Source organism: Vicugna pacos, chromosome 7, assembly GCF_048564905.1.
Source record: "Vicugna pacos chromosome 7, VicPac4, whole genome shotgun sequence".
Classification (NCBI taxonomy): domain Eukaryota; kingdom Metazoa; phylum Chordata; class Mammalia; order Artiodactyla; family Camelidae; genus Vicugna; species Vicugna pacos.
The window spans coordinates 63,167,262-63,193,127 of record NC_132993.1 but is presented as its reverse complement, the minus strand read 5'-3'; the positions used below and the strand labels follow the sequence as shown (position 1 = coordinate 63,193,127).

Here is a 25,866-nt window from a genome sequence, read left to right as displayed (position 1 = left end):
ATCTCCTCCTACTTCTTCACCTTCTTAACCAGCCTTCAATGTATTTGCACAGTATGCAGTTTTACTTCCATATGAATAGGGCTTCATCAAAAAACAATTACTTAAATGATTTTAAGGCAGTGTTTTGTAAAAGAGGATCTAGTAACTTGAGGTTTATAGTTATCCTTCTGAAGACAAAATAGAAACTGCACTTAGAACTTTAGAACTTTAATTCACTTAAATGAAAATGTATAGTACAGTGTCTTTTGCATTGTAAACATTCAATTGTTTGAGGAGTTACTAGCATTTGAAATGGTCATAATGTCTTTTAGATGTTTAAATTGAATCACTCTGTCTGCTTTTCCCAGTGAGGCATTTTCCTTGGGCATAAAAAAAATGCATGAATACAGTTAGCATATATAATGACTATTAGCTTTAAATAAAATTCTATCTAAAATCATAATATTTCAGGAGATTGTTTTTATACAGGTAAATGGTTGCAGTTTTGTGATGAGAACAGAAAAGCCTACAGATTTATTAAGGGTACAGTATTTAAAACTGCTCATAATACTAATGTTTTATTCTATTTAAAACCATTTGGCTTACTAACGAGCTTTTTCTTGCATGTACTTTTTTCTGTGTGTGATTTCTAAATGCTTTTAATGTATAACACAACAAAGTTATCCACCTTTTGTGATAAAACACAATTGTAAGAGAATTTGCAGATGTCTAGTTTTTGCTCTTTTGAGGTATATGTATCACATTAACAACAAAGTAATTTGCCATATCAGTAAATTCTTAGGTGATGAGTGATGTTTTAGAGTGGACTTTGCTATGGGATTCAGTTTTTGAATCCCTCTTCCTAAGGGAATGTTGCTGGTACTCTATTATTAAAAATCTGGATTGGTTTAGGAAGAAGAATTTGGTGTTGATGATTCTTACTCTGAATACGGAGCACAGTACAATCAGACCCACCTAGAAATGATGGAAAATGAATTGGCAGAGAAACAACATGAGGTTGAAGAGCTAAACAGAGAATTAGAAGAAATGAGGGCCACCTATGGGACTGAAGGACTGCAGCAGGTATGTTTACCTTATGTGGCTTTTAGTTTGTTACAAAACAAAAGTAGGAAATTTGTGTGATAGTGTATATGTACATTCTTTAAAGATGAATTTTTTTAAAATGGTAACTTAAAGTCGCCTTATGATACTTGTCCTTTTACATGTCGTAAACAACCTCATGTAAAACTCGGACTCTGTTAATAGGGCTAATATAATGTGGATATTGTATTTAACTTTATGAGATAGCTAGGCTAAAATCACTTCAGTGGGGATAGATGTTTTTGTAATCAGCCTGAGAGAAAATTATGGAACCACATGAATATATTATGACTTAAGCTCATTAAAAATGTCAGTGAATCTTTGTAAAGTTAACTTCCTGTGGTTCGGATGACATCTATTGTTTGTGGCAGTCACTTTTGAAAACAAGGTGAAATAAGACATTGATTAGGATGATAAAGTACATTTCAGTTTCATACTCTCCAGAAATAAGTGAGGCTTAAACACGTCTATGATGATGATGCGTACAGATTGGGGCATCCCTAAAAGCAAAGGCACTTACCCTTCTAGAAGTAGATACATGGCTAAGTCAGACCTAATGTATTTTGTTCCTTAGTTCAGATAAATTTTTTAAAGTTGATTTGTAAGTAAAGCTAATTCCTGTAAGCTAATAGCTTTCAAGTATGGAAAAGTTTGCTTTACAAATTGTAATAATTCTGCCAGTGCCTTTTGAATATCATATTTTTGAAGGAGTTACCTGAACTAATATTTAATTTTGTTTGAAAAGTAAGTCTAGCACTTTTTATTTTCACTGATGTCTTTTAGTTGCAAGAATTTGAAGCTGCCATTAAACAAAGAGATGGCATAATAACCCAGCTCACTGCTAATTTACAACAAGCAAGGAGAGAAAAGGATGAGACAATGAGAGAATTTTTAGAGTTGACGGAACAAAGTCAAAAATTACAGATTCAATTCCAACATGTAAGTATTACTAATAAAACAAAATGTATTAAATTTTTAGTTATGAATTAACTTTTTTCATACTTTACAGAACAAATATAAATTTGTTTAAAAGCCATTTACTTATGATGTATCATGTTGGCAAAACAAGTGAATACCTCTTGTTATGTTAACCAGAAATTTAATTCATGCTTCTTGGGTGGTTTCATGCTATCGTTTTATTTGAACTTCTTCCTCATCTGTATTTTAAAATCCTACAAAATCTTGTAAGTCTGATAAGGTGAATTTTTGCAGACATTAACCTGTAGTCAACCTTTGCCAACTCTGGTATGATTTTATTTTACTTAAGTTCTAAAATCTAAGTGGACTGAATACATTCTACTTACCTTTAATTAGAGTCATGGCAATCTAATTGTATTAATCAAGATTTCTGATGACAAGTAACAGAAAATAATTTGAAATAGCTTAAACAAAAGAGAATTTATCAGCTTAGATAGTATACCCTTCTTATCAGCTTTGGCAGCATATTTGCTGGGTCTCAAGCGTGTGAATCTAGCACAGTTTCCAGAGAGCAACTGTGAGCTGAGTAACACCCTAAATGATGCCTGTTCCTTAGTGCCGTCACTTAAGAATTTAATACTTTGGGCTTCTTTTTATTTTCAAGTTACAGGCTAGTGAAACGCTGAGAAACAGCACTCATAGTAGCACAGCTGCAGATTTACTACAAGCCAAACAACAGATCCTCACTCATCAGCAACAGCTGGAAGAACAAGACCATCTATTAGAAGATTATCACAAAAAGAAAGAAGACTTCAAAATGCAAATTAGTTTCTTACAAGAGAAAATTAGAACATATGAAATGGTATGTTTATTTTAAGGAAATCAACCAGTGTGTTTTACAATTAACTTTAAAGTTTTTAATGCAAATATTTATCTTTCTGTTATACACATGAATCATAAAATTTCATAATTTGAGAAAAATTCTTTAAGTATGTAAAATAATTTTATTTCAAAGCAATTGGGAATCTCGATAATAGGTTTTAAGATAATACTCATAACTGAGTTCCTTGAAAGTGATCAGCCTGTGTTAAACTGAGTTTTCAGGAGAATCTATAACCAGAAGTTTTGTCCTTTTTTTCTTTTCATGAAATTCTGAGAATGTTTTCTTCATGAAATGAAGTTTTATAGATTTTAATTAGAAAAAAATCAGATCTCTTTATTCACGGAGTTATGTTTTATAGAGTTGCCTGGAACACTTATTTAATAAATAATGCTTCTAAGGGAGATACATATACACATACATACACACACATATATGTCATGTAGATTATAGTCTTAAATCCTAAAAACAACTCACCCTGGTGGATTATATTTTGTTTAATTTTCAGAAGAGAAAATGAAGGTTAGAAGTATTAAGTGTCTTGCCTGAGGCTACCCTCTTCCCCCCAACAGTTGCCAGAATCAGGATTCAAACCCCATGCAAGTGACCCAGAGCCAGAATTTTTTACATTACACTGCACTGCCCCCTACCTTCGCCATCCTTGCAGTGTCCATCCTTGTCCTCTCCACATGAGAGATAAAACAAGAAGACAGTGTGAGATCAAGCTGCCTTGATGTCAGCTGGAATCATGTTTAGCAACCCAAATTTTTTACCACCTTGTAAACTTCCGCAAATGACTGCGAGTAATGATTTGGGGATTACAAAATAAATGTAAGCAAGTAGGCAAATTTGCAAATTGAAATCTGTGAATAATGAGGACACACAGTACACACAATGCAGTACTTTTTATAAACTTAGAAGGTTCTTCTGGAGGAGGTTGAGAAATTAACAAGGAAGACTATTGTTTGGATAATAATAAAAGTATTAGCTAGCATTTATTTTTATTTACTTGGTACCAGGCAGTATTCAAAGCATCTTACACATATTGAGTCATCACAACAAACTTATGAGGTCAAGATACCATTATCATTCCCCTTTTACAGATGAGGACACCAAGGCAAAGCATGATGAAATAAATTGCCCAAGTATACAGGTAATAAATTGGTATAGCCAGATTTCAAAAATAGGTAATCTGATTTCAGAGACTGTCTCTTAGGAAAGTAGGAAATATACAATTGTAAGATATTTAAATTATGAAATGGACATACTTGACAACCATGGTAATTTTGAAATCAGAATGTTTACAGAGTGCCTGTTTTATATCAGGCTCTTGAAAGAGAGAGTGATGCTTAGATGTGCTTTTTTTTCTTCACTGAAACCAATGGTTTAGTAGGGCATGTATGCAAGACACCACAAAACAAGGATACGGATGAAAAGTGGTTTGAAAGTTCTTGATAGGTCTGGCTTCATAAGGGAGGTGATTCAGTAGGCCTTAGCAGGGAGTTGATATTCGAGGTAGGTCTGTAACTTGAAACAATTCTCTTTTAATTGTGTTTTGTTTCCTCCATAATTGGTATAATAAATTGGCACATAGCATATACGTAATACTTAATTTCATAAATAAGTGACTAAATTATTAATCTGAACTGATGAGATGGGGAAAACATTTTAGACAGGGTGGAGTGTGCATAAAGATCCAGACCAAAACACGTTAAAACATATATAGGAATTAAAAAATAGTTTAACGAGAAAACAGTAGTTTTTGGAAGTGAGTCTTCAGGAGATAAGAGTTGAAAGGAAGTCAAGGCCAAGGTTGGAAGAGCCTAGAAATTGGATTTTATTGTATTTATTAAATTATATTCAGTAGGCTGTATAATTTGTGATTATTTAAAGTTGAGGTAATTCATTTTCATAGGGGGAATAACCTTTGTTTATTTGAATGTTAGCAAGAATACTTCTGTTATCAGTCCTTTTTTCATTAAATGTATTTTTTTTTCCTTTTTTCCCTCTTTGAATTAATCCTCCTGAATAGTAGTTTCATTAGAACAGCTGAGGGAATATGGCATTAGGATGGTAGTTGGAACTGTCTTGGTCTCTGAAGCAGCTGCATTGAATGTTTCAGTAGCATTCTTATTGTCCTAATCCTCTGAACTTCACATGGTGCATTAGTCACAGGCAAAGACTGTATTTCCTACTCCCTCAGGTCTGTTTCCAAAAAATAGAAGGATTGTATCCTTAACCACAGAGCTGTCTTTTTTTTGTAAAACAATATAAGTGGTTTAAAGCTATGTACTTTGAAGTAAATGGCGCTAAAAGAAATGAACCATGAATTTGTATTATTTAATAGTTGAAGGAAGAACTGTTTGCAGTAATATTAGGTGTTGCACAATTTTGAGTTGAACTGTAAAGAATACATAGTACTCTAGCTATTGAAAATACTAATTACTTAGATTATGGATCAGTTAAGGATGAAAATATGCTGGTTTAGACACATTTTAATCCAACTGAATTTTTAAATTAAAAATGTAATCATAAAAATGTAAGAACATTTCTTCCTCCCAAGGAGGCCAACCCTGCTGTAATGTTTGCTCATAAGTAGTGTTGGCTACACAAGTCCTGTGTCTCATTGACTTGAGAAAAATTAAGGGGCAGGCCCAGCAGTTACTTTTATAGAATAATGTAAAAAGTATTCTATCAGTCTTTTGATAATGGGGTTAAATGATACAAGTTACTAGGAACTAAAAATGCCATTTTTATATTTACCTTTTTTCTGTCTAAGGAACAGAATAAAAAAGTAGAAAGCTCAAATAAAGAAATACAGGAAAAGGAGGCAGTCATTGAAGAATTAAATGCAAAAATTATAGAAGAAGAAAAAAAATCTCTAGAGCTAAAGGATAAAGTAACAACTGCTGATAAATTACTAGAAGAATTACAAGAACAGGTTGTACAAAAGAAGCAAGAGATAAAAAATATGAAATTAGAGCTGACTAATTCCAAGCAAAAGGAAAGACAGTGTTCTGAGGAAATAAAGCAGTTAATGGGGACAGTTGAAGAACTTCAGAAGAAAAATCATAAAGATAGTCAATTTGAAACTGATATCCTACAAAGAATGGAACAAGAAACGCAAAGAAAGTTAGAACAACTCCGGGCGGAGCTGGATGAGATGTATGGGCAGCAGATAGTGCAGATGAAACAAGAGTTGATAAAACAACACATGTCACAGATAGATGAACTGAAAACACGACATAAGGGAGAAATGGAGAATGCTCTAAGATCATACCCAAATACTATAATTAATGAAGATCAAATAAAGTTAATGAATATGGCAATAAATGAACTGAATATAAAATTGCAAGATACTAACTCTCAAAAGGAAAAACTCAAGGAAGAACTAGGAGTAATTTCAGGGGAAAAGTCTGCTTTACAGAGACAGCTTGAAGACCTTTTTGAAGAATTGAGCTTTTCAAGGGACCAGATTCAGAGGGCTAGACAGACAATAGCTGAACAAGAAAGTAAACTCAGTGAAGCACACAAGTCCCTTAGTACAGTGGAAGAATTGAAAGCTGAGATTGTTTCTGCATCTGAATCCAGGAAGGAGCTAGAATTAAAGCATGAAGCAGAAGTTACAAATTATAAGATAAAGCTTGAAATGTTAGAAAGAGAAAAGAATGCTGTATTAGACAGAATGGCTGAGTCACAAGAAGCTGAGCTAGAGAGGCTGAGGACACAGCTTCTGTTTAGTCATGAAGAAGAACTTTCCAAACTGAAGGAAGATTTGGAAATTGAGCATCGAATAAATATTGAAAAACTTAAAGATAACTTAGGCATTCACTATAAGCAGCAGATAGATGGCTTACAGAATGAAATGAGTCAAAAGATAGAAACCATGCAGTTTGAAAAAGACAATTTGATAACTAAGCAGAATCAATTAATTTTGGAAATTTCAAAGCTAAAAGATTTACAGCAGTCCCTTATGAATTCAAAATCAGAGGAAATGACTCTTCAAATCAATGAACTTCAAAAAGAAATTGAAATACTCAGACAAGAAGAAAAGGAGAAGGGTACCCTTGAACAAGAAGTTCAAGAATTACAACTTAAAACTGAATTATTGGAGAAACAAATGAAGGAAAAAGAGGAAGACCTTCAAGAAAAATTTGCACAACTTGAAGCAGAGAATAGCATTCTTAAAGATGAAAAGAAAGCCCTTGAAGACATGCTGAAAATACATACTCCTGCTAACCAGGAGGAAAGATTAATTTTCATAGACTCCATTAAGTCCAGGTCCAAAGACTGTAACTGGGAAAAAGAAATAGAAATACTTACAGAGGAAAATGAAGACCTCAAAAAACAATGTATTCAGCTAACTGAAGAGATTGAAAAGCAAAGGAACACTTTTTCATTTGCTGAAAAAAATTTTGAAGTTAACTATCAAGAGTTACAAGAGGATTATGCTTGCCTTCTCAAGGTAAAAACTGATTTAGAAGACAGTAAAAATAAACAAGAAGTAGAGTATAAAAGTAAGCTTAAAGCTCTTAGTGAAGAGCTTCATCATTTACAAAGAATAAATACAACTACAGTGAAAATGAAAACTTCAGTCTTTGACGATGACAAAACTTTTATAGCAGAACCTTTGGAAACTGGTGAGGTTGTTGAGAAAGATACAACAGAACTTATGGAAAAACTTGAGGTAACTAAGCGAGAAAAATTAGAACTGTCGGAGAGACTGTCTGATCTTTCTGAACAATTAAAACAGAAACATGGTGAGATTACTTTTCTAAGTGAAGAAGTTAAATCTTTAAAGCAAGAAAAAGAGCAAGTTTTATTGAGATGTAGAGAGCTAGAAATCATAATTAACTGTAATAGGACAGAAAATGTAAATTTGTGTGATGTCCATTTAAGCTCTTCAGAAGATGGAGTTTTGAGAAGCAGGGATTTTGGAGGGTCAGTTTCTAAAATAAATAAAGATTTTGGTGAAGATTCAGAAATAATGGAAGAAGAGAAAATTGCTTTTGAAAATATGACTCTTGGAAAAGAAAACAAACAAGAACAGGTTTTGGATCACTTGCCGTTAGTGACAAATGAATCATCTCCCGGGGCAGCTGAACCAAGTGAAAACGATAAACTTCAGCTGGAGCTCAGTGTACTTAAATCAGAACAGGTATGTTTATTATGTATATATGTTAAAGTGTACACTTCATACTAAAAGTGTTCATCTTCGTAAAGCATAAATAATTTCCTTACATGAAAATGAAAGTAGACCCTGTAGTCTAATTCTCATTTGGGCATGTCATTTATTTCTCATTTTTTATTTATTTTTTTCTTAAATGTTGTTGCCTGTCATTTAGTTAATCTATATTATACATTCTGCTCAGGAAATAAAACATAGTAATGGTTCCACATTGTCTCTGAGAAAGGAGTTTAAATAACTTTGTTGAGAGTCTGAGCTTTAGAAAAGTTATTTTGTAATATTGTGTGGTAATCTCAAAGATTGGTTTCAGAGTTTCATACTCATATTTATATTGGTGTTTTTTCAAGATTCCACAACTAAAAGTGAACTCTTAAACTTTATGGTACTCCATATAGTTGTTCAGTAGTTATGAAACTATATTTCTGAGGGAAAAAAAATTCAATTTAAGTCCTAGAGTTTTCTCAGAGTTTTGTTATACCTAAAGAGGGGGGAAAAAAAGTAGTAGTCTACAGTTAAAAGAATGCATGTAATGAATAGTAATAGATTACTCTTGACAATTTGTATTTGCCAGATACTGAAATGAGAAATAACAGGAAAATTCTGTCGTGTATAATGGTGCTAACTAAAGCTTTATTGTGTCTTCATTTCTGCAAAAAGTATTTATTGAATCTCTTGCCAGGTATAGGAGTACAGTGGCAAAAAAGAGAAAGAAGATTTCTGTTCTCAGAAATCATATATTCTAGTAAGGGAGGCAGTCAGTAAATGAAGACATCAAGTAGAATAGTTAGAAATAGTGGTATTTTTTAAAGGAAAGCGAAACACATAATGTGATAGAGAATGATTGGTAGTGGTGGTGGCAGTATTAAATAGGGTCGCGAGGAAAGGGCTCTTGAAAGAATTGACTTTTAAACTGCTATCTGTATGACAGGGAGAAGCCTACCACATGCATATTAGACAATCGTGAAGACACAGATGAGTTTGAGGAACAGAGTAAAGGCATGTTTAGATGAGTTTGAGAGAGGGAGAGTGAAAGAAGAAGAGTTAAAAGAAGGAAGAGACCAGATTTTGGAGAGCCTTATAAACTTTATAAGAAGTTGAGATTTTATTCTATATATAGTAGGAAGCCATTTGAAAGTTTTTTCTTTTTACTTCTAATAAATATATTCACATTTATGATGTTATATCAGATGTAAAAATATTGTACATTTTAATCACCAAAATAGAGTTAAGAAGTTGAAATTGTGTAACTATTAATGATTTGTTAAATATTTGAAATTGTTTTCAGAATCATAATATGGTTTTAATTTAATTACTCCTTAAAATGCCAGAGATCATATAAATTTTTTTAAAAAATATTACTGGAAGAGGACCTAAATTTGAAGCTGTCAAAATGGTCAAATTTTCTCAGTAAGAATTTTCTCTTAACTAGAGACGTTTTCAATGACATTCAGATACCGTCTCTTTAATATTAACTTGCATGAAGTAAAGGGAGGCAAACTTGTATGCTGTCCTTGCCCACTCATCACTGCCAAGACAAACTCCTCTAATGGTAGGGTGACATGTTAGGTGTGTGTTTGTGGAGGGAAGCTCACAGAAGAAATTGAGCAATAATTTACACAACAATTACACGTAAGAGCTTAGAAGTAATGCTGAGATGACAAAAATTACTTCTACTCTTGGGACTAAGCCAGTTGACTGATAAAGATGAAAAGATACTTTCAGGATTATAATTGACATAAAATAGCATTTTATACCTTTCAGATTGGCAAAATAAGTCTCAGTAAAAAATGTGATGAGAAGATGGGGAGATGAGTGCTCACCTACACTATTAAATATTAGTGTAAATTGTATATTGTATAAAATATAAAATCATATGAAAGTAATTTCTTAAAATTTTATGTACTTAATGTACATTAACTGTAACTCAGCATTTACATTTCTAGGCAGTACTCAGTATAGTCTCTTACCAGCAGCATCAGCATCACTTGGAAACAGGTTAAAGTTCAAATGCTGGGGCCCACTCCAGACCTCCTGAACCAGAAACTCTGGAGGAAGGGCCCAGTAGTCTGGTTTAATAAGCATTCCAGGTGATTCTGATGTGTGCTAAAGTTTGAGAACCACTACACTAGAGAACCACTAGCATATCTGTACAAGGGCATGTGCATAAGAATTTATTGCAGTGTTTTTTGAAATGTCAATATGTTAGAAATAATTCAGTTGATCTCTAAAAATTGTGATATATTCATATGTATTACATTAACCACAGTTAGAATTCATCTGTATTACAGGTTCAGGTTGGAGGTAAATCTTAGAAGCATTGAATGAGAAGGGCAATTTAAAATAAATATTATTTTGCACCATTTATGCACATTTTTAAAAACACAAAATATAATGTATTGTTTATAGGTGCATTAAGAAGTAAGAGTATAAGAAAATAACTGAAATTGCAACAAATCTGTGAAAATCATGGCCTCTGGGGAAAGAGAAATGGGAACATAGTAGATTAAATTATATCTATGTTTTCTTTCTAAACCAAAAAAATGTGTAGCGAGAAGAGAAAAAAAAGGCAAAATAATTGTTAAATTGGGGTGTGCATACATAAGTGTTTATTAAACTTTATTATAATTTATAATTCATTATTATAGTTCTCTATTTGAAATATTATTTTTAAGCAAAAATTAAAGATGAGGCATAAAGCTATACCACATACCAAAATTTGCTGTGAAGTTAAAGCAATGAAAATATGTGGCTATTTTCCTTGAAAAAGACAGCTAGATCAGTGCAAAAGAATAAGTGAGAAAAAAATTAAATTAGACTTCTCTTATATGAAGTTTTTAAACTGATTTCATGTATTTCCCCCCTTTGTAATAAAAAAAGATAAATCATTTGACTTGTCATTTAAAAATTTTCTAACTGATACATTAATTTGCTTTAAGAATGATTTAAGGCTACAAATGGAAGCTCAGCGTATATGCCTCTCTCTGGTTTATTCAACGCATGTGGATCAGGTTCGTGAATATATGGAAAATGAAAAAGATAAAGCTCTTTGCAGTCTTAAAGCGGAGCTTATTTCTGCTCAAGAGGAAAAGATCAAGGAACTTCAGAAAATACACCAGCTAGAGCTACAGAATATAAAAACAAAAGAAACAGGTAAATGGTTTCTAACAAAATTATAAGTACTATGAAGCAAATAAGTATCACTTAGAGCCTGCCACTCCATGATTCTGTTTTTACCTTAGACCCTATAGAGGAACATGACTGGATATTTCAATCCTGGACATTTGTTCATATAATCATTGGATATTCATTTCAGTGCTTGAAAAATCTAAAAATACTGCATCATTTTCCTCCAGGCAGTCAACAATCCAATGGGAAAACAATTAAAATAAACTCTTAAATATAGACTATTTCTATAATAGAAACAGGACAATTTCTGTAATAGAAGAATGAACAGAGAGAATGGAAGAAGAGAGGAGAAAATCTAGTACTTCCTGAGAGGATGAGTAGGATGAGGCAGGAGGCAGGAGTAGAGAGGTTGTAATTTTAGGGAAGGCCCTTGAATCTTAAACGTAGAGGTGTGATACACTGCATCCATTTTGAAAAATTGAGAGTTTAACGTGTATGAAAAGTAGTGGGGGATAAAGCTCAGAAGAGTGGCAGGAGCTTGATCAGAAGAAGCTTCATATACCCTGACTGAAGCATGTTTAAGCTTTATGCTATTGATGATAAGACCTGCTGCAGGATCTTTAAATAGTGGGAGTAACATAGTAAGACTTTCATTTTAAGATGATACCATTGCAGCAAACTAGGGGAGGTGATAAGTGATGGGAAGTCCAGTTAAGCAACTTTGATAGTGATTCTGTTAACAATAAGATGTTGAACTAAAATGTCATTGGGGATGGAGAGAGAAGGAAAGTTTGAGAGTTAAAGAGGTAGGTTGTAGCCTGCAGTTAATTTTTTTGTTGTTGTTGTAGGTTTTTTTTTTTAATAGCTGTTTATATTAACTCTTAATGTCTTTACCTACTAATCTTTTTTTCATTTTTCAGTTTTATTAGGTAGCATTATTACAGTTTGACTACACATATACAGTATGTTGCATGTAAATACACATATACAATATATTGCACATATTTTTAAATTTACATATATGTACTGTTCATTGTTTCTAAGAATATTTAGAGCTTTAGCTTTTTAAACTTTACATAGTTATCAAAGGAATAAAGCCAACCACAAAATAAGGATTAATTCAAAAAGATACATACACCCTACTATTAACAGCAACATTTATAATTGCCAAGAAGTGGAAGTATCCTAAGTGCACATCAGTAGATGAATGGATAAAGAAGATGCAGCATATATATATAATGCAATACAACTCACCCATGAGAAAGAAGGATATTTTGCCATTAGTCTGCAGTAAAAGGAAGAGAAATTGAGAATGATCCCTAAATTTCTAGCTTGAGTAACTGGATAGAGGATGGCTCCCGTCATAAAGAGGATATAAGGAGTAAATTTGTGAGAAAAATAATGAATGCAGCTTAGAACATTGAGTTAAAAATACCTGTTGAGTTTGAAGAAGAGATGTCTAGTAGGCAGTTAAAAATAGATGACTGAAACACAAGAGGGAGGATTAGACTCAAGATAAAGATTTTGTAAATCAGGCGATCATTTGAGGCCAAGGACAAGAATGAGGTGCCCTGGGAAACTGTAGGGTGAGCCAAAAGAGTAAAATGGCACTGTGGGAATCAACATTTAAGGAACTTCCCGTGGAAGACTAGTTGCAGTTGGCCTTTATCCCTAATAATTATTTAATTACTCAGTTAACTAGACTTCCTCTTTACTCTTGACAGATCTGCCTTTGGGAATGAGGTATCTCGTAAGTTTGGAATTGTTCTGTTGAACAGAGTAGAATTTAAAGAATGGCTTAAATAAGAATACCATACTTTTTCACTTTAGGAATTCTTTGAGTTTGAATTTAAAAAGATTTTAAGCATGTGTTGTTTTTATTGGTATCCTCTTCAGATAGAATCTGTCCAGTGTTTCTCAAACTACATGTTAATTAACAGGTCCATTAATGGGCGATGAAGTCACTTTAGTGAGTAATGACCAGCTCTTTTTTTTCCTTTCTTAATAAATGGAAAAATAGAGTAGAATAGAAAACATGAGAGTGCATAGCATATAGAAAGACTAAACATTGATTCTTTGAAATTTTTGTTTTAGTTTTATATGGATGTATGTAATAGGTTATGCTGTATGATGTGTTTCTTGGATTGGATTGTAGTAAAAAAAAATATGTAAGTCACTGCTTTGTACCATTTTGTAGGATATAAATTGAAAATCCTACAAATTATGTGAGACAGTTTACATTGAGTAGTACAAAATAATTTTGAAAGAAATAAGGAATTTAAAACTAATCTTATTTCTTGGAAGCTTCTAGTTGACAGGTTTAATATGAAAATATTTTTTAAGTGTGTAAATTGAGCATCTTAATGCAATATCTCTTCTTTTAGGTGATCAAATGAAGCCTTTACAAATACTTATTGGAGAACTTTGCAAGGCAGTGTCTGAAGAGTGTTCTCATTTTACACAAGTAAGATATTAATTACAAAGTACTTTTAGACACAAAATGCTATATTTTAAGTTAAAATTAATTTGATAAGCAGAGCCATCCAAATTAGTTTTCCCTACTATCTCACTTCAGAACTGCACTTAGAAAATATTCCTGAGTTTTTAAATTTGAAATGAACATTTAATTTTTTTTCCTGCTAGTCAGTTTGCAGCAGAAGAAATTCAGGTAATTTATCTCAGCGGCAAAATACACAAAAAGTACACTAAAAAAAAAAAATAGAACAGTAGAGCCTTAAGCGGGTCTGTTTCCTACCCCTGCCCACTTTGGTACTTGAGTGAATTTGATGACTTACCTGAGTATCTTGTACAAGACCAGTGAGAGAAGATTTCACACTTCAGATTGCCAGTATTTGAAAACTCTAATTATACTGAGTATAATTTTATTTGTGATGATTGGGTGAAATCGGAGATCTTCTACATAGCTGCTGGGAATGTACTATCTTGAGAAGCAGATTGGTAAGGTATATTGTTAAACATATGTACATCACACAACCCAGGCATTTACTTCTACTTAGGCTTATATATGTGCACAGCCAGATGTGTTCACTGCAGGAGTGCCTGTGTTAAAAATTGGGAACAGCTCAGATTTCCATCTGCAGGCAAATGAATGAATAAATTGTAATATATCCATACAATGGAGCAGTGTTTGGTATGTGTACTAATGTCAATAAATCTCAAAAGAAAAAAGTATAAAAACATGTGTGTTAGAGTAATCACCTCTCAGCAGAGGGAGGTGAATGAAATGGGTAAACATGCTTAATGCAGAGAGCTTCAAATCTATATGTAATGTTCAATTTCTTTTTAAAAGTATGTATATAATATGACAAAATGCTAGTGTTTGTTATAGCTAGGAGATAGATGAACTGTTTTTCCTGCATGTTTGAAATAGTTCAAAATTTAAAATACATACCTAGGCTTGTCCCAGATCTCCATCCCCGCCTGTGTATTTGTAAATTGAAGAGGGAGAAGGGTGATATTATTTGGGACAGGTAGAGCTGCCTTACTGATTCTGATTACCTATAGAATAGTAGAAAAATGGTATTCAAAACAACAAAAAAGTCAAAAATAACCACGCTAAATGTGTGAATTATTCATTCAGCCTGTACCTCTGCTGAAGGGTTCTGTCATGGTCCTTTCATATCCATTATTGATAGTCAGTACATATGGAAAGAAGGCCCCAGTCATAGTAGTTTATTTAAAAGCTGACTGTATCTTATTTTCTTCCATTAATATCTTTACCTGACCCCTATCTCAAGTTAAAATATGAATCAGCTTATTGTAATGGAGAGGTCCCCTGGAGTTCATCATGAAACCTGATTTGTCACTAATCATTGATGTTACCATGGACTAGTTACTTCATCTTTCTGAGTCTGTTGCTTTATCTGTAAATTGGGTGATCATTCAGGTTTCTACCATCCTTAATCAATTTATCAATTTATGATAAAATTCTACCTTCGGGACTGTGTTGAAAATTTAATGAACTCAATTATTAATAGACAATGTAGTTTAATTTTAAGGCAGATCTCAAGAAATAGCAACAATAAACAAATTGATTTTTATTAGCCTAGAAGTTGTTGATTGATATTTCCAGTTGCGTGAGGGACAAAGGTGAAACTTATTTAGAGGGTTTATCAGATGATTATAGGGCATGTGTCATAAGTGATGATAGAATTGTCTGTTGCTCAGGAGAAAAACCAGAATAATTTGTCAAATATTTTTAATTTTTTTGTGTGTATAAACCACAAAATACTGTTCTCTTATGTTACTGTATGTGACTGTAAAATATGTGACTGTAATCTCCTACTTCATATATTATAATTTCTGTAGAATTTGTAGACTACTTTCTGGTCATCATTTTTGAACTCACATCCGTTTGGTATTTTTTCAAGGATAGTTGACATTACAGAGGTAACATCAGAAAAGTGTCCAAGCTAGAAAGTGGTAAAGTGCAAGATATACTCATTATTAGAAGCAGAAAGAATTATAGTTTTGATAGATATATTTGATATATTTTGTAGATAATGAATATTATCAATATTCCTGGTATAAGAATAATTTCATGTCCTGTATATAAAGAGAAAAGACTTGGACTATTATTGCAGATTGATTTGGTGTGTATGGAAGAGTATTTGCTTACTGATTTTTCAGTGCCATTTTGACTGCCTTTTACATACAGGAAAATAATATTTAATGAGCTTTAGAGGCAAAAATCAAAATTTTAATTCCATAAAATACCTAATTTTGTTATCAACAGACTTTTTGCAACGTGCTTGGTAAACATACTCCTGCTCTGAAATGTGAAATAAATGTAGAAGAGAAAGAGACTTCTGGTGTTCACACTCCTGAAAATCAAGAACTAGAATTGCAAGATTATAGATGTGAAGTTCAAGGTAGTAAAGGCTTTACCATATTATTGAACAGATTATTTAATTTTCTTAAATGACTTGATAAACTTTTCCCTTTGATTCATTACTTAATCATTTAGTCAGTTTGAGTTTATCATATAAACATCTTATTTTTTCAAATTTCGTGAAATCTTATACTTAACGTACATTTTTATTTTTACAATGCAATAATTGTGGTATAAAGAGAACCAAAGCTGTCTACAAGTTTCCTTGTCTCTTTATCCTCTACTCCTCTATTTCCATCTTTTTCCTCACTGTGATTTGTAATTTTATACCATAATACAAACCTTTAAATGTTATTGTATTTATTGCATAAGTTTATGTCAGTGCTCTATTTTTTTAAAGAAATAAAAAGACATACAATTATCTTTCTTAATAAGAATCCTATTTTAGTTTAGTTTTACAAATTGCAACTTCAATTTTTTGTGTTCCTTCGCAGATAAAATGTTTCCTATCTGTTTGTATAAATAATGGACAAAATGTGTACAAATTAGTGTACAAAAAGAAATTAACATTTTAATATGAAGTTGTTGGGTTATTTGTAGCAAGTGTTTCATATTAATGAGATTTTAATTATTGGCTACTAAATATATGAATTTTACTTCTAGCTGGCAACTTTCTAAAATTAGGAATAGAATAATCCTTACTGAAAGAAGCAGACTCTTACTGTGGAATGAAATTATTATAATTGTTTGTTTGTCATTTAGATTTTCAAGAAAACATGCAGACCCTTCTCAACAAAGTAAATGAAGAATACAACAAACTCTTGGTACTTCAGTCACAAGTAAGTAAGGTCTGTGAAATGGAAAATATAATGTTTGCATTTATTATATTACATGCTATTTTGTAAGCTGCTTCTTCAACCAAGAATTTCTAAAATAAGTGAACATGAAAAGAAAATTAGGGAAAAGTGATACATGTTTATAGTATAAGTGAACTGAAGGAATTTCTGCAATTTGAATACTCTATCCCTTTAGAGGATTTTTGAAATCATGATAAAGTTAAAATATATATAAAATGTCAAGCTGTGAACTTTGTCAAGCAGTTGCATTTAATTTTACATATAACATTTTAAAGCAATGAATCTGTTTTTAAAAATAGTAATTAGTTTAATTGTTTAGAACATAGCTAATTAGTTTCACATGGTGTTATATATATATAATTTCCTTTAAGCAGTTGTCTTAGAAATGTGTGCATAGAAAGAAAACTAGTTAAGAGAGTATAGATGGCATAATATAATTTATTAACTGTATCAGAAAACAACTTAAATAACATATATTAGCAAAGATAAGCGTTGGAATCTCATGTTCTTCTTCTCCTTCTCTTCCCCTCCCTCTTTTTTTCCCTTTCTGTTTTACCCCCATCTCCTTTCCTCTCTCCTCCTCTTTTTGTGCAGTTAAAGCACAACCTTATCCAGCCTTTCCTAAAACTTGTAAACCTGTCCCGGTTTCTTATAGATAACTTTTTTAGGAGGGCAGGTGGATAGATAAAACCCCTTCTTTAACTCTACCTTTCTCTACAATCGCTAGTTTTCTTTCTCCTTCCCTTCACAGCCAAAACTTTGACCCCTATTTAGAATCACCATACCATTTTCTTACCAATACTCTTTGTAGTCTAGATTTCTTCTTTTTCTGCTACTTTTATTGTGCCTCTAAGCACCCTTCTTCTCTACTTGGACTTGGGTTCTGAGGGCTGCTAAGAAAATTAGATGGTGATGTGATTTGGTGACATTACATTATCATGGCCTCTGACCTCAGGATCACTTGACAGTTCTTTTATGTGGCCATTTATCTTCTCATAATCCCCTCAGTAGATACTACCTAACTTTACAACTTTCTTCAAGTCATGCATTCCATTTCTAGTCCCCTTTTTTCTTTGCAGATGGCCTTATTTCTTATTTTTCTGTGAGTGTAAAAGTGAGCTGTCAATTATAAATGATCTCATCTTACTACATCTAGACCAGATGTATTTCTTTAAATCTGCAAATACCTTAATTTATTTTCCTTCTGTCTCAGAAGTTATCCCTTTTCATAACCAAGATTATTTTATTTCTTGTGCTTTTGTTAACATCCTCTTCTACCTCCTCTAAAATTGATAACCTGTTTCTCCTCTCACTTTGATGTTTTCGGCTTCTTTGTCACTGTTTTTCTCTGTTTCTGTCTTCTTTCCCCTTGCACATTCCTCATTTCTCCACTGTTGAGAACTTAACCAGTCTTCCCTCAGTCTGACATTTCCCTTTGTGATTCTCTTTCTCTTTCATTGTCATGTTGAAGGAAAGAATAGACAATAGCCAGAGTTTCCCATCTCCTCCTCTCCTACTCTCTTCTACCCACTATAAACAAGCTCCCAACTTCCACTTCACTGAATTTTCTTTGAAAAAATTTATCAATGAATTCATAATTATCAGATTTCCTTTCTGCCTTCTTACCTTCCTTCTTTGTTTTCTCTTAAAAATGCGTTGCTTTTTCTTATGGCAATACATAGTTGAAACTATCAAATAGTGTAGGAGGGCTTACAGTAAATGAGTAACCTCAGTAATGTTTGTCATTTTGCCTCCCTTTTTAGGACAGTGAGTGGGGAACAGTTTGCTTTGATGAGACACACACCTCCCTTCCTCAGTGCCAGAATGTGGGAGGCTACTCTGGAACACATACCCGCACTAGCTTGTTTAGTTCTCCCAGATACTTCTCAGTTTCTTTTGAGAAGAACTTTTACCTGCCACTAGATTTCTGGCTGGCTGCGTCAGGAGAAAGGGCTATACTGTGATTAATTAAAGGTCAATATATTTATTTTCTGATCTACTCTGTTCCTGTCATTGCACTCTCTTACTGAGTCTCAGGCCTTTTTAGGGTTTCACTAGGCAAATTAATTGTTTCCTGTAACTGTGGTTCCCTTCATGTGTGCTCTAGGCCACTGCTCCCTCCGCCCTGCTTAATCTGTATTCCTCCACCCCTGTCTGATGAAAGCTCTCTTGGTCTCTTCTCTTATTTTCTTGTTTATTATGGATTTGTGCTTTTTAAAGATTCATCATTGTTTTAATTGAATCATAGGGAGGAAGGAGAAGTGTATGTCAAAGATCATAAACATAAATACCTATGTAAGCTTAGCACATAAAGTAAATGAAGAAAGCCAAGTGAAAACTGGATGAGTGAAACCTGGAGAAAACATACCTCATCTGAAGAGGATAGGGGCTGCTCAGCTTCACTTTGTTGTTGTCACGTGTAAAATTGGGGCTCAGTGTTGTTAATTCTTTCAACTTACCCATTTTTTGTGAAGTCTTTGCTTTTAAAAATGTTAAAGGCAAATGTGAAGTGGGGTGAGGGTATAGCTTAGTGGTAGAGTGCATGCCTAGCAAGCATGCATAAGGTCCTGGGTTCAATTCCCAAGACCTCCGTTAAAAATAAGTAAATAAACCTGATTACCTCCCCTCGCCCCCCCCCCAAAAAGGAAAAAAGATGTTGAGAAGTATTAAAAATAAACAATTAAATAAAAATAAACAACAAGAAAAACCACTTGGTACCCAAAAGAATACTTCTGTATTTTGGATTTAAAATCAAGCCTCTACTTTGCAGCCTTGGGTATAACACATGCTCAGTGTATCTTGAATTAATTTTCTTTTTAATTTTTATGCATTTTTACTTTGTAGTCTCTGCTGCTTTCTTAGAATATTTTATTCCTTTAGCTTCTGTGACTTCAATTCTGTGTTTTTTTAAGCCTCATCGTGGTCTTTGCCCACCCATTTATAATCACCAAGAATCTTTACGTGATCCTCTAATTATGCTGTATGCTGCCCTTGTCTACTTCCGTGACTTCTGGATCTTCATGTCTAGTTAGTCCTTACTCCTGAGCTGTAGGGTTGTATTTCTAATTGGGTGTCTCTACTTGAGTATCCTTTAGGTATGTCTCAGTCAACACTAAAATTTAAATTTATTAATTTCTTTCCCTTAAACCAGCCTCTCCTTCCTTCTAAGAATAACTTTCAACTAGAAACTTGGGGATAATATCATCCTAGACAGTTCTCGCCCCTAACCCCTGATCTTCCATCATACTGCAATATACTCTGAAGGGAGTACAAAAGAATGAGAGATGTATACCTTGTACTCATTCACTTGTCCAGCCAGTAATATTTATTTGCTAATTATATGCCAGGTTGTTCTGTTTACTGGAAATAAAGCAGTATACAATGTAAATAAAGTCACAAGCTGAAAGGAATTTATAAGTGGATGGACTTCATTAAACTAATTCAGGTTATATATATATCTATATATATATGTACATATATATATATATTAGTTATTCAAGGCAACATTTAATTGTTTAAAAGAGAAGTACTTTTGGATTTAAGCAAACAAGTAAATGAGTATAGGCACGGATAACTGAGAAAGATTTCTTGGAGGAAGTGGGACTTGATTGGACCATGAAATATGTGTAGGTTTTGATAAAGAAGGGGAGGGAGAATAGCATTCTGGGTGGAAGGGGTGATATGATAAAAGTCTTGGCGTTGTAAGTGTGGTGTATTTGGGATATATTGCTCGAAGAATAATGGACTCTAAAATTAGAGAGGTTAGATTGTACTAAACTTTGAATGCTAGGTGGGACTTTTATCTTGTAGACATTAAAAATCTGTTAGAAGTTTGTGATAATGGGCTAGACATCATGAAGTTGAACTTTTAGGGAAATTAATCTGGTGGCAATGGGAGGTAGGAAAGAAGAAGGGATGATTCGTAAGACATTTTAAGTAGAAAAAGAACCTAAAGAATTTGATAACCAGTTAATGTGGGAGAAAATGGAGAAACAAGGCTAAGCTGAGTCTTATTTTTCATTTCCTGTTTCAGTGAAACTTACACCTTAGATGTATGCAGAGTATGGTTGTGCTGAGAGTCCCCAAGACCACTCCCCAGTTCAGTGGTTCCCTAGAAGGATTCATATGATTCAACATATAGTTGTACTCAAGGCTAAGATATTACAGCAAAAGGATACAAAGCAAAATTGCCCTGTAAAGGTTTGAAAAGGCACATGGGGTGAAGTCTGGAGGAAAGCAGGCACAAACTTCTAAAATCCTTTCCTAGTGGAGTCACAGGACACACTTAATTCCTGTAGCAATTGTGACAGTATGTTTTGTCTGCTGAGGAAGCTCACCTGAGCCTAGGAATCAGTGGTTTTATTTTTCAGTCAGGTTGTCAGTGACATAGCATCCTCTTGCTTAGAACATACCAAAATCCAGTTCCAGAAAGAAAACATGTGTTCAGTGTAAACCATATTGCTTGTACAGTCTAGGCATGAGACACTCTTACCGTTTAGGGAAAGTTTTATGTTAGTGTAGGGAATTGTTTACCAGCTAAGTTCCCAGATACCAGATAAGAGTGCCCAGATGCCAGCCAAGGGCCAAACTTGCAAGCAGGACTTTCTAAAGAAATAGGAGTCTCTTTTCTACAGTGGGTAAAAAGTGAATTTCACATTATAACCCGGTAAGTTAGTTACAACTGCAGAGGCATCCCAGAGGTTGGTTACCATCAGAATCAGCACTGCTGTACATTACGGCTTAACCTGTTAACCTTGTCTTCTAATTCTCCTCATTTTAACCATATTGAAATAGTTAGAGTTTCCCAGATGCACTCATATCTTTCAGACCCCCTGTGCTTTTTTGGGGGGGCATGCTGTTCTTTCTGCCTAACACTGCCCTTCACCCCCCAATTTGCTTAGTATGTTCATACTTCTCATTCCATTTGGTTCAAATGTTCCTTCTTTTGTGTCATCTTCTTTACCTAACTTCCTAGACTTAGACATTTCTTTCTCCATTCTCTTAGTATCTGTACAAGCCTTTGCTTTTTGCACTTATCTTTTTCCATTTTATGTTTTGGGGGGTTTGGGGGAGGTAATTAGATTTATATATTTATTTATTTTTAATGGAGGTACTGAGGATTGGACCCAGGACATCCTGCATACTAAGCATGCAGTCTACCACTGAGCTGTACCCTCCTTTTTCCTTTATTTTCAATACTTCATTAACTTCCTTTCTTCCTTGATCCTATAGCTCCTTGTACAAACTTGAATTTGTATCACATTACTTTCCATGTTATATTTTTTTTTACTCTTCTTGCCTCTTCCACTACACTAAACCCTGCTAAAACCTTTAGAATCAGGAAGTCTTCTCTTTTTGGGGGGAGTGGGTAATTAAATTTATTTTTTATTTATTTAATGGCAGTACTGGGGATTGAACCCAGGACCTCCAGCATGCTAGGCATATGCTTTACCACTGAGCTATACCCTCCCCCCTAGGAAGTCTTCTCTTTTTTTTTTATTTCCTCTTCTTAGCACATTGGTTTGTTTAGCACATGGTAAAGGCTTACTAAACGTTTGCTGAGTGAATTAAGTGAAGATATAGAAAGGTTAAGCTAGAAAGTGAAGAATTTATCTGATGGCTTTATTTTCTCTGGGAAGTAGGAGGCAAGGTCCTATGCTGAAATGTAGTCACGGGGTAGGAGTAGGGTAGAGGACTTGATAGGAGTAGTCCCAATTGAAATAGTCCTCATGGGAAATAGCTTTTATCCTGTTGTTCACTTGCTTCTATAGTATCCTTTGTTCATCTAGTCTAGCAAGTCCAAATTCCCCCTGTTTTTAAGATGCTCTGTAATCTAGATCTGTCTTATTTATCTAGCATGATTCCCCCATCCTTATCCAAATTAAACCCCTCCTGACAAAATTATTGTCTTCATTTCTTACATCATAGGTCAGTCTCTCTTTCACAAATGCTCCTATTCTTTCTTCCTTGTAGCCTTTCCTAATTATTGCCCCAAATGATCGAGGCCCAAATGAAATCTGACTTCTCCATTATTACTCAGACCCACATCAATCTTTCTTTTGTTATTGCTCTTTAATCAAACTTTATAATTAAGAGCTTCTCTAATTGTTTAATTTTATTTCCCCAATTAGTTGATAAATTCTGTGAGTGCATACTTTTACTGATTTTATATTCTTATTCTTCCTTGTCACAGTGCTAGCCACATAGTAGATTATTATTTGAGGAATGACTAAATAATATACATAAATGTCTGGCATATTGCTGCCTAGTTTTCATAGTTAAAAAAATAAACAGAGATTTATGTGTTTTCAATGTTTTCCTTCCTTTTTTGAAAAGAGCAGCATATATTTGTCAGTTACATGGTTGTGCATAGGTTATATCCAGAGATTAACAGCAGATATATTATCAAACACTGATAATATAAAATTTGCTGTTTGTGAATTGAAATTTCAAAGACCAAGTCATAAATATTGTCATGAGCTTTATACCAAAATTCTGTGCAGCTCCTGTATTTGTAGTTAAAATGAACTTCCTTCTGACTACAAAAAGAACATTATTCTTCCTAATATAATTTCAGTGCTATGAAGGTATGGGGTGTGAGTCACTGTGTTGAAAGAGAACATGGAATAACTTGGAAAGGAAAATATTTGTATTAGAGTGTCACAATTTTAGATGATTTTGAAAAAACATTTTAAATGTAGAGTTGCTTTTATATAACTTTTACAATACTAGGTCATATATTTATGTCACTGCTTTTCTCCTGTTATGTTCAATAGATTCAAAGACAGCAAACAGGTGATGTGAAACTTGAATTTGCAGAAGAAAACCTACCAAAAGAGGAAACAGATTTTTTACTTACCTGTTCTCAGATGACCAATTTGCAAGACACTGGTAAATCCTGATTATATATCATAATGCAGTGTTTTTATACCAATACTCAGTAATTTGATGTTTGACTTTAAAATTTGAGACAAGCTAGTACCTTCAGCATTTCACTGTAACACTCTGGTCTCAATTTTCTAATCCTTAAAATGAAAGGTTTAGACTACTCATCTCTCTTCACTTCTCTGTGGTTCTAAATTGTTTTCAGTTTAATAGATTGGTAGAGTTAGGGATACTGAAACTATGAAGGTAGAGCAAATGATCTTGAATTACATTATTCATGTTTTCTTGTTTTCATCAGTCAGAGTGAGTTTAAATTGAAACTTAGGTAAAAATTAAAAATGTTTGGAAAAAAAACAAAAAATGGGGGAGGAAAGGGCTCAGTGGTAGAGCTCATGCTTAGCACACACAAGGTCCTAGATTTAGACCCCAGTATATCTCCATTAAAAATAAATAAATTTTTAAGACATAAAAAACATTATTTTTCAAATAAGAATAAATATTCTCTGCACATCCCAAAAAGTGATTGTGGTATTTCACAAATAAATTTGTGTTGAAATGTGTGTTTTCTTCTGTTCATGTAACGTAGATGCCAGTCATAAAAGCAAGTTATCTACTCTACAAGATATCCAAGCAATTAAACAACTTGAAGGACAAGTTCAAGAATTAGAAAACCTTGTATCTTCTTTGCAGCAGCAATTGAAAGAAAATGAAGAAAATTATGGGGTAGAGATTCATTCTTTGCAGGAAAGGCTTCAAGCTGTTAATGAGTCTACAGTTCAACAAAGGTATTCATCTACTTATAATTTCATATTATAGTATTTGTAGCTTAGTAACAATCATAGTATGGTTATTCTAAGAAAAAAATGTCATAAGCAAATGTATGTGAAAGAGATGGGCTGCAGGATTATCAAGAAATAAGAGCTAGAGATAACTCTTTATCTCTGAAATGTGTGAATTAAATGTTAGTTTAAACCAAACACATTTTATAATGGGAATTTTACTTATACTTTTATAAAGATGCTGGTTGGTATGAATACCTGCTAGATTGAATCAGGCAGTATTTGTTTTATTTCTGTATGCCTAATCTTTCCTACATTTTTTACTATGACTTTTTCCCTTTTTTTTCATTTTTCAGTTTTTTAGGTAGAATTGTTGCAGTTTGCACATTTACAATAAATTGTATGTACGTACGTATATACAATATATTGCGCGATTTTTTTTTGGATTTACATACATGTATTCTTCATTGTTCCTAAGAAGTTTAGAGCTTTAGCTTTTTAAACTTACATAGTTATCAAAAGAATAAAGCCAACCATAAAATAAGAGTCAACAGAATGCAGTAATCCCAATCATAAAGGACAGTCAAATGTGCTTACACATATTCAAGAAATCAATCATCTAAGTTATAAATAATAAATAGTTCATTTGTGTCTTTTTTTTTTTTTTTTAGATGCCACATATAAATATCACATAGGTATCATGGCATTTTTCTTTCTCTTTCCAGCCCACTTTACTTAGAATGACGACCTCCAGGTCTATCTGTATTGCTGCAAATGGCATTATTTTATTCTTTTTTATGGCTGAGTAGCATTCCACGGCATATATACCACATCTTCTCTATCCAGTGATCTGTTGATGTAGTCTTTGCTGCTTTGATGTGGGGAATACACAAGGAATATGTGGTCATTCCAGTCATAGCTAGACTTTTTCCACTTGGTTGTCTAATGCTTAGATTCACCATGTCAAAGAATGGAACTCTGGATCTTCCCCTCAAAATTTGTTCGTGCTGCAGCCATCTGTGGTGACTCCTCTTTCTCTCATATCTTACTTCCAATTTATCAAAAAATCCTGTTACCTTTACCTCCAAAATACATCCAAACTTGAGCACTTCTCACCAGCCCCCTGGTCCCTGCCACCATCATGTCTCACCTGGATTACTGCAACAGCAGATCTCCCTGTTTCTACCCTAACTCTTCCCTAAAGTTTGTTCTCAACACAGTTCAAAACTTTGCTTTTGGAATTTAAGACAAATTATGTTATTCCAGTGTTCTTCTGTCCTTACTGTGCCTTACTGGGTTCT

General features: G+C 33.4%; 1 protein-coding gene across 10 annotated transcripts in view; it reads left to right on the top strand.

Annotated features, from left to right (window-relative positions):
• The window catches only part of AKAP9 (A-kinase anchoring protein 9), a 139,203-nt gene that overhangs the window by 28,142 nt on the left and 85,195 nt on the right, over positions 1-25,866 (top strand). For 9 of the 10 annotated variants that reach the window (XM_072965004.1, XM_072965003.1, XM_072965002.1 and 6 more), the window contains exons 4-14: positions 469-522; positions 892-1,062; positions 1,864-2,019; positions 2,663-2,860; positions 5,658-8,036; positions 11,003-11,216; positions 13,577-13,656; positions 15,949-16,084; positions 16,807-16,883; positions 23,678-23,792; positions 24,373-24,571. In XM_072965004.1, coding sequence (XP_072821105.1) covers positions 469-522; positions 892-1,062; positions 1,864-2,019; positions 2,663-2,860; positions 5,658-8,036; positions 11,003-11,216; positions 13,577-13,656; positions 15,949-16,084; positions 16,807-16,883; positions 23,678-23,792; positions 24,373-24,571 — 3,779 coding nt within the window. The remainder of the gene's footprint in view (positions 1-468; positions 523-891; positions 1,063-1,863; positions 2,020-2,662; positions 2,861-5,657; positions 8,037-11,002; positions 11,217-13,576; positions 13,657-15,948; positions 16,085-16,806; positions 16,884-23,677; positions 23,793-24,372; positions 24,572-25,866) is intronic. The other variant, XM_072964997.1, reaches the window with a different exon arrangement.